The sequence below is a fragment of the Prunus avium genome, chromosome 3, assembly GCF_965620075.1.
Source record: "Prunus avium chromosome 3, drPruAviu1.hap1.1, whole genome shotgun sequence".
Classification (NCBI taxonomy): Eukaryota; Viridiplantae; Streptophyta; class Magnoliopsida; order Rosales; family Rosaceae; genus Prunus; species Prunus avium.
Genome location: NC_142286.1, coordinates 39,942,913 through 39,950,414, shown reverse-complemented (window position 1 = coordinate 39,950,414; position 7,502 = coordinate 39,942,913). Strand labels below are relative to the sequence as shown.

At 38.3% G+C, this 7,502-nt stretch overlaps 3 protein-coding genes across 8 annotated transcripts; all 3 read right to left on the bottom strand.

Annotated features, from left to right (window-relative positions):
• Positions 1 to 131: 131 nt before the first annotated feature.
• On the bottom strand, positions 132 to 1,006 carry LOC110756257 (uncharacterized). The gene is given in 1 exon segment (XM_021957668.2): positions 132 to 1,006. A coding segment is annotated over 1 exon segment (573 nt). The 5' UTR covers positions 824 to 1,006; the 3' UTR covers positions 132 to 250.
• Positions 1,007 to 1,762: 756 nt separating this feature from the next.
• Positions 1,763 to 4,933, bottom strand: LOC110756250 (cystinosin homolog). Its single transcript, XM_021957657.2, has 8 exons — positions 4,505 to 4,933; positions 4,233 to 4,365; positions 3,588 to 3,677; positions 3,336 to 3,460; positions 2,816 to 2,858; positions 2,440 to 2,557; positions 2,301 to 2,350; positions 1,763 to 2,173 (listed from the first exon to the last, which is right to left on the bottom strand). The coding sequence occupies exons 1-8, from the start codon at positions 4,621 to 4,623 to the stop codon at positions 2,024 to 2,026; spliced, it is 828 nt and encodes a 275-aa protein (XP_021813349.2). The 5' UTR covers positions 4,624 to 4,933; the 3' UTR covers positions 1,763 to 2,023.
• Positions 4,934 to 5,366: 433 nt separating this feature from the next.
• On the bottom strand, positions 5,367 to 7,318 carry LOC110756433 (cystinosin homolog). 6 transcript variants are annotated; one of them, XM_021957907.2, is made up of 8 exons: positions 6,987 to 7,318; positions 6,784 to 6,901; positions 6,606 to 6,695; positions 6,342 to 6,466; positions 6,109 to 6,151; positions 5,881 to 5,998; positions 5,741 to 5,790; positions 5,367 to 5,643 (listed from the first exon to the last, which is right to left on the bottom strand). In XM_021957907.2, exons 1-8 carry the CDS (start codon positions 7,103 to 7,105, stop codon positions 5,476 to 5,478), a joined length of 831 nt encoding a protein of 276 aa, XP_021813599.2. In that variant the 5' UTR covers positions 7,106 to 7,318; the 3' UTR covers positions 5,367 to 5,475. The 6 variants fall into 6 exon arrangements, with proteins under 6 accessions (XP_021813599.2, XP_021813567.2, XP_021813559.2 ...); XM_021957875.2 differs by having other exon boundaries at positions 6,784 to 6,829; positions 6,987 to 7,317; XM_021957867.2 differs by having other exon boundaries at positions 6,794 to 6,901; positions 6,987 to 7,316.
• Positions 7,319 to 7,502: the final 184 nt, after the last annotated feature.

The following is a 7,502-nucleotide window of genomic DNA, read 5'->3' as shown; positions in this document are numbered from 1 at the left end:
TCCTCATTGCAATCAAAAGAACTCTCACTCATAATGAAGCACCCCCGACTCCAAATAATCCTTAGTCATAGACTCACGGGTCCGCAACAAGTACATCAGAAATATAATCAGACGAAGAAAAAAAAGCAATATTGTCAAATACTGATAAATAAGATTATCATCATTTCATCATCATTATTATTAACTTGTACATCAAAATACAAAGCAGAAGAAAAGAAGTTGACTTCAATCAGCGTTGTTCAAACCACAATCACGTTTGTGGCACTAAACACCAACCTTCATCTTCCTCAATTGGATCAATCACATATTCCTCATTAAAGAAACCCATCTCTTCATAATTACCATCCTCCTCAACCTCATCAAAATCCACCCTCGCATCATATCATGATCATGATCATTTCTATTATCATAGGCTCCACTCACTTGCATAACCATTGATTTCATCATCTTCTTCATCATCATCATCGTTGTTATCATAATCACTAGTAGACAGATGATCCAAAATCCCCGTGGCAGAAGACCCGGAAAAATTGACCAAACGATGATTGGATAAGACGTCGGATGACTTGAGCTTGTGGTTCCCTTTGGTCTTGTCCTTGGTCTTAGAAGCCGGGTAGATGTGACACTCGGTGCACCTGGGCTTGCCGCACTTACCCGTGAACTTGGAATGGTTGGTCGGCTTGGTGGCCACCTTGGTGAACAACCCCGCTGTAGGAGGTGAATCAAACTTATTCACGTGTCGGGTTCCAGGTCTCGGGTTCAATGGGTCGGGTAGGACCCGGTAAGGCCGGAACATCCCGTGCTGGCGACCCTCGCTCTTCATTGTTGACAAATGGAGCTGTGGGCTTAATGAAAGATTGAAAGAAGGATGAATGATGGAGGTGTTAGGTTCTCATTATATAGTGTTGCTTGTGGGAATGAAAACTTGGGAAGCACGGTCTTCGGTTGGGAAGGTCCAAATTCTTGTGGACCAAGCCGAAAAATAATTCAAGATTGACGACTCATCTGTTGAGATATAGGAATGATATTATAGGTGGGTACGGTTATGTGGGAGTAAAGTAATACTAGGTAAGAGAAGAAACTTGTTCTCTGGTGATAAAAGACAGAAAGTAGTGGGACACTATTTTAGATATTGATGATGTTCCTTGATTGATACAAAATGAAGAGAAAATGGTGGCTTTATATAATAGCCACTACCGACCTAGCACATTAAAAATACAGCTAGAACCAAACATAGTTAATTCAACTAAATTCTACCACACCATTATTTTAACCCACAATTACTACCAGCCAATTATTACTATTTTACCAACCGACTATTAATGAAGTCTAGATTATTTTTAACATCATCAAGATAAAGAATTTTTTTCGCATTAAAAATCTCAGTTGATGTTTTTTCCCTGGGCTCCTCCACAGCAGAAAAACTTATCTGTAATGAGGATAACACTTTTTGCTATCCCAGGTCAATGACACCATGATACATAAGATAATTTTTCACATGTCATTGTGTTATTAAACGGAGATAGGAAAATAGTGTCATCCCCATTGCATGAAAATCTTTCTCCCTTCACAGAAGTCTAAAAGTTCAGGTTTTTTAGTAACCAATAAAAGAAATCCATGCGTTACGCTTACATGAGGGAAGGAGTTTCTGTGCATCAGGCTTTCTCAGAACTTGGCGCCGGCGATCATAATCAAAAGTTAAAAACCAACCAAACTTAAAAGCTTACAACATCTTCCAAAATTGAGTGAGTTTGAGGGTCTGTTTGGAAAATGTAAAAACCTATCTTTTTATTTCTTACGGATCCTCTAGTAAAAGTGGTATGCAAACATATACTTTAATTGCATACACTGTTGCCTACTTTTAATGCTCCAAATAAATGTTTTTTCCTTCTTCTTTTTCCCTGTACACAATGTTATACAACATGCTTTTAGGTAAAATAACCTGCAGAAAAAGTTTGCTAATTCTTACACCGACGATGTGAGCTAATATCTATCACACATCTTGAGAGCCAAGCCAAAAGCTTTATACATTCTCCGAAACTGGGTCATCAGATGACTTGACGAGTGGCTCCGAGCTCTCCTTGCTGATGATTTTAGGGGTGATCACCGCTCTCTTGCCACGATACAGCACGTAATGTTGACCCATGAATAGAAGGTCAAAGAATATAGATATCTGAAACAGTAAAACCCATCCATGTATAAGCAACATATAGCTCCATAACCAATTCAATTTGAGACAATCTAGAAAATGTGTCAATTGTTTGATATAATTCAAGACATTGCTATGAATGAATCCATACCAAAGACAGCAGTGTCTTCCCTATATTTCCATAAAAGTTCACCCAAGAACCTGGAAAGGTGCACAAGTTAGAAACACAATTTAGCATGAAGGATGTTCTGAAACTGCAAATATCATTGGTTGAGGAAGTGATGATGAACCTTGATCTATAGATTGCACAGCCATTTGTAAATAATTTGCCACCCCTCCGGAAAAATCAAGTAAAATGTTACCAATACTGAATCCATCTGTGCTCTTTCGCAGGAAGTTCATGACCGCCTATATTTAGAAAGGCTTTGTATCAACACAGGCTTACTGCTTTTTCATGACAAAATATTAAGCAGATAAAAATGTCCATTCAACAGTAACAGTTCCTTTTCTTTTTCTTCATTTCCTAAGCATCCTATAATAACAGATAACACCTCTACATTAAATGCATAGCAAATGTATAAAGCCTGCGACCATTTTTCATAGCATGGCTTGGGCAATGAATTCAGTATAGGAACACAAAATATTTCAAAGGGGCTAAATACTGACCTGGGGAATATATTTGATGACTGTCATAAAAACTTGAATCGAGCTGCAACAAAATTAAATGAAATGATGTTAGAAAGAGAATTTTACACAAACACAACAATCACTTAATAAAATAATAGCAGTCCAAGACCATAATCACTTAATGGAAGTTCCAACATGTAAGTAGCCGACTTTAAAATGCATCTTAAAGCATTGATGAGAAGTCCGCCTTTCTTAATCAGCATTATGGTAATTTCAATTTTCCTAGTGAAAAGGCATAATTCTGGCCAGGTACTAGAGAGCTCATTGTCAACGCGAACTTATTAAGTAAAGATAGTTCAGAATCCACAACGACAGAACTTGATGTGGGAAAATTTTAAGAAAACTATATACAAAATACTAAATATTGAGGTAATTGAACATCACTCAGAACCTTAAGGACTTTTAAAGAAAACCTTCGGCAAAAATTAAGTGCAGGTCATAATGTCATTGACAGTACATCAAAATTCGATGCACAAAAACAAAAAGGTAAGAATCTTACTTGAAAATGGAAATCAACCAAAGCCAAGAATGACTTGGCAAAGCTAAGAAAACACAAACTGCAGCACCTAACCACACGGCAGCAACAATTCCAATGGAAATCTTGGAGACCTTCTGATTTCCACGCTGCATAAAGCCATCAGCAAAAGGTCAAATATGAAACTTTTCATGACAAAGTGACTAACATCAGGATAGTGAACCTATTAACACAATTTCAAATCATAAACTCGGCAAAGAGGATCGAGACACTTACTTCATAGATTGCAATTTGGTACAGGGTAATTGCTGTCAGTAAAACAGCATGAATAGAGAAAGCAACATCGTTTGCTGCAACAGGTATCATCTGCAATTATAGCACAAAATAGATGAGTACTTCCAAATATACATATAACAAATCATCAACTCAATCTCTTCCATACATCTTTCCTTTTAAGACGCATATTAAACAGTTGATAAACTATAATCCCTCTTCAGCTGTTGGAGTTGTCAAAGTATTGAGATTACAATCTACACGTATCATATTTCATGCGAAAATTATGTGCTTAAAAACCTAAATGACAAAACACACTTGAAACACTAGCTTTCTGATATATAAAGTTGTTACGGCCTTGAAATCCAGTGTACCATATGTCACAAATCTCCAAGTGCCGAAAATAACAGCTGCTATCGAGTTACAACTAAAACTGCTACATATTACATTCCTTATCTAACTTAATACTTGTATCAATTTATAAGCAGAGCTTATTAAAACATTTGCCAATCCACCAAGAAAAAGCATACCCATATGCAATAATTTAAAAAGATCTAAGCTTTGCTATTGGAAACCAAGATCACAGCCACTGGGAATGAAAATGATCATAAAAAAAAGTGGCTAGGCTGGTAGGGAGGGAAAACAAACCTGTCCTAAGCCGTACTTCTCCAAGTACTGCTTTTGAACGGCGGAGCTGAAGTAGAGAGTGGCGTTGTAGATAAGATAGGAGGAGTGCTTTGTTAAATTCAGCACCACGAAATCGAAGTTCAACCCCACAACACTAATTCGAACGCCCACCAGCCACCACCATCCACCAAAAAACAAAATATTTTAGATAAAGAAAGAATCTTTGAATTGAATTCAGCAGAAAATCGAGGTGTGAAAAACCAAAGTGTTTGTGGGATGACATAAATGAATACCTTTTCCTCCGGAAATTCAAGATGACTTGTGGGTAGAAGCTGATGGACCAACTTATGAATGCCGCCCATCCCAGAACTTCGTATGTGATTTCCAGCGGAACTGAATTCCACGAAGCCATTCCTCCCTTCCAAAATTGCAATTGCGATTTCCCACTTGTCTGATAAACTTTGAAGAGAGGGGAGAAGACAGGAAGGAGAAGAAAGGGGCTTGCTTGCAATGACTTTTAAAACTTCAACTGTATCTATATATGTCTGCAATGTAATTGGCCCGTCCATCCAAAGTGGGCCATGGTGATGACGTGGACCGGCTTAGGGCTGTACACCTTGCTTCTGAATCTAGGACTCGATTGGTGCTTTTTCCTCCAAGTTTTGGCAAATTTCGTAACTTGGATTGGACTAGAATAACAGAAGAAGAAAGGGGGTGGGGTTTGAATTTAGACCATTACACGGCCATATGCATTGAGTTCCTGATCCTGATAAATATATTTATTGCTTTTTCTGCAGCCGTGCCCAGAGAGAGAGAGAGAGAGAGAGAGAGAGAGAAATAATCGATCGATAAAGGTTCAATTTTTAGTGAGGATACGTATAACTATAAGGCACCAATGCCATCATCCTACCTAGACCCCATCAAATTAAACTCGTTTGTGTCATTTCCCAAGCTAGCTAAAATATTATTCATGAACAAAGAAATTTCTTTGACCATCGTATCATTATTTATTCATGAACAAATTATGATTAACTTTATGTTGGTTTGATTTATTGGGATTTAATTATCTTTCGTGTTTCAATACACAAAATAAAATAAAAATTTTACCATTTGTGTAATTTGTTAAAGTTGACTGTATGTATGCCCAAATCAAAGGATGGAATTTGTTTTTTTATATTTATTTAAGTTTTCGCCTCCAAACATATAATCCTTGTTTACATCTACATGTTTTGGGCAGGAGAGAGAAGCTGTCGTTTATACATTTTCAGACAGTGTGAGTGGGTGATGCTGATGTAGAAGACTGGAGAAGTGGCTCCAAGCTCTCCTTGCTGATGATTTGAGGAGGAGGAGGAGGAGGAGGGATGGGTGCTTTCTTGGAAGGATACAGCAGGAAGCGTTGACACATGAAGAGAATGTCAAAGGATATAGATATCTGAAATAGTAGTAATAACCCATCAAATACCATAACGAATATATATACTGGATCGTAAAATAATTCTGTCAAACTGTCGATATCAGATCATTCGTACCAAAGATAGCAGAACTTTCCCCATATTTCCATAAAAGTTCACCCAAGAATCTGGAAAGCATGACATGAAGGATTATTTGTTATCAAACTCTGACAATCATTTTGTTTGGTTGATGTTGGGGAAGAGAAGAGAGGATGAACCTTGATCTATAGAAAGCACAGCCATTTGTGCATAATTGGTGACCCCTCCAGAAAAATCAAGCAAGTAAAAGCCAATGCTGAATCCATCTGTGCTCTTCCGCATGAAGTTCATGAATGCCTATATAATGAATGGCATGCATGCTGTGTTTCAGTTCATGACTTTTAAAAGAAAAGAAAAAAAATCTAAACAAGATGAACAATTTAAGGTGAATTCAAGTCAACGCAAACCTGGGGAGTATATTTGACGACTGTCATGAAAACTTGAATTGAGCTGCAAAAGGGAATTTTACACAGATCAGATATCACAGAATAATAAATATCGACAAGGAGCCGCCTTGAAAATGCATCTTAAATTAAAGCATTGACAACATCTGGCTTAATCAACCCTCGACTTAATCTTAATGGAACAGACAGTTGAAAAAAGATGAAGCAGAATTAAATGGTGGCAATTAGGATCTTACTTGAATATATTGATCAGCCAAAGCCAAGAATGGGTTGGCAAAGCTACGAAAAAACAAACTGCAGCGCCTAACCACACGGCAACGACAATTCCGATGGCAATCTTGGACACCTTCTGAGTTCCTCGCTGCATAAAGCCATGCCATCAATTAACCAAAATGTCAGATGCCAACATATAAAACACAATCAAAATCATAATAAGCTTGGAAAAACAGAGAAAAACAGAGGAAAAAACAGAGGTATGAATGAGATGAGGAGACACTAACGTCGTAAATTGCAATTTGGAACAGAATAATTGCTGTCATTAAAACAGCATGAGCTGAGAAAGCAACATCATTTACTGCTACAGGGATCATCTGCAATCACATCCACATCAAAAAAATCAACTTTTTCTTTTGGGTTTTGGTGAATGAGTAGGGAGGGAAAACTGAGAACAGAAGAAACCTGTCCGGACCCGTATTTCTCCCAGTACTGCTTTTGAACGGCGGAGCTGAAGTAGAGGGTGGCGTTGTAAATGAGATAAGAAGAATGCTTTGTCAAATTCAGCACCGCGAAATCGAAGCTCAAACCCACAACGCTGTAAATCAATTAAAAGTCTTGGAATTGAATTGAGTTCAGGAAAATTCGGTGAGGAAATAAATGAGTACCTTTTCCGGCGGAAATTCAATATGATTTGTGGGTAGAAGCCGACGGACCAACATGTGAAAGCCATCCATCCCATAACTCTGTATGTGATTTCCAGCTGAAGTGAATTCCACGACGCCATTATTTTCTCTCGTCTTCTTCTGCTCTTCTAAACAACCCTAACGGCCGCCGGTGACAGACAAATAGAAACAGAGAGACAGAGAGGGTGGTCTGTTTGCTTTCCTCTTCAGTTAACTGTAACTCGGACGTCCGTCCGTATCAGGTGGGCAATGTGGGCCCATGTGATGACGTGGACTATAATGATTTTTCTTTGTTCTGTATTTGGCCTGAAATCAGCTTATGATTAATTGTGGCATGTTTTGTAATTGTTTGGTATGTATAATGTACAACAGCATATTGTAGTGGAAGACAACCTTTGATCGGTTCCGCAGGCTGCGGTTTACCGCACTGCGGTTGAACCGCAATGCCGGCCGGTTCGATTTGGGTGTGGGCTTACCGTGAAGCCCAATTCGTTTTCA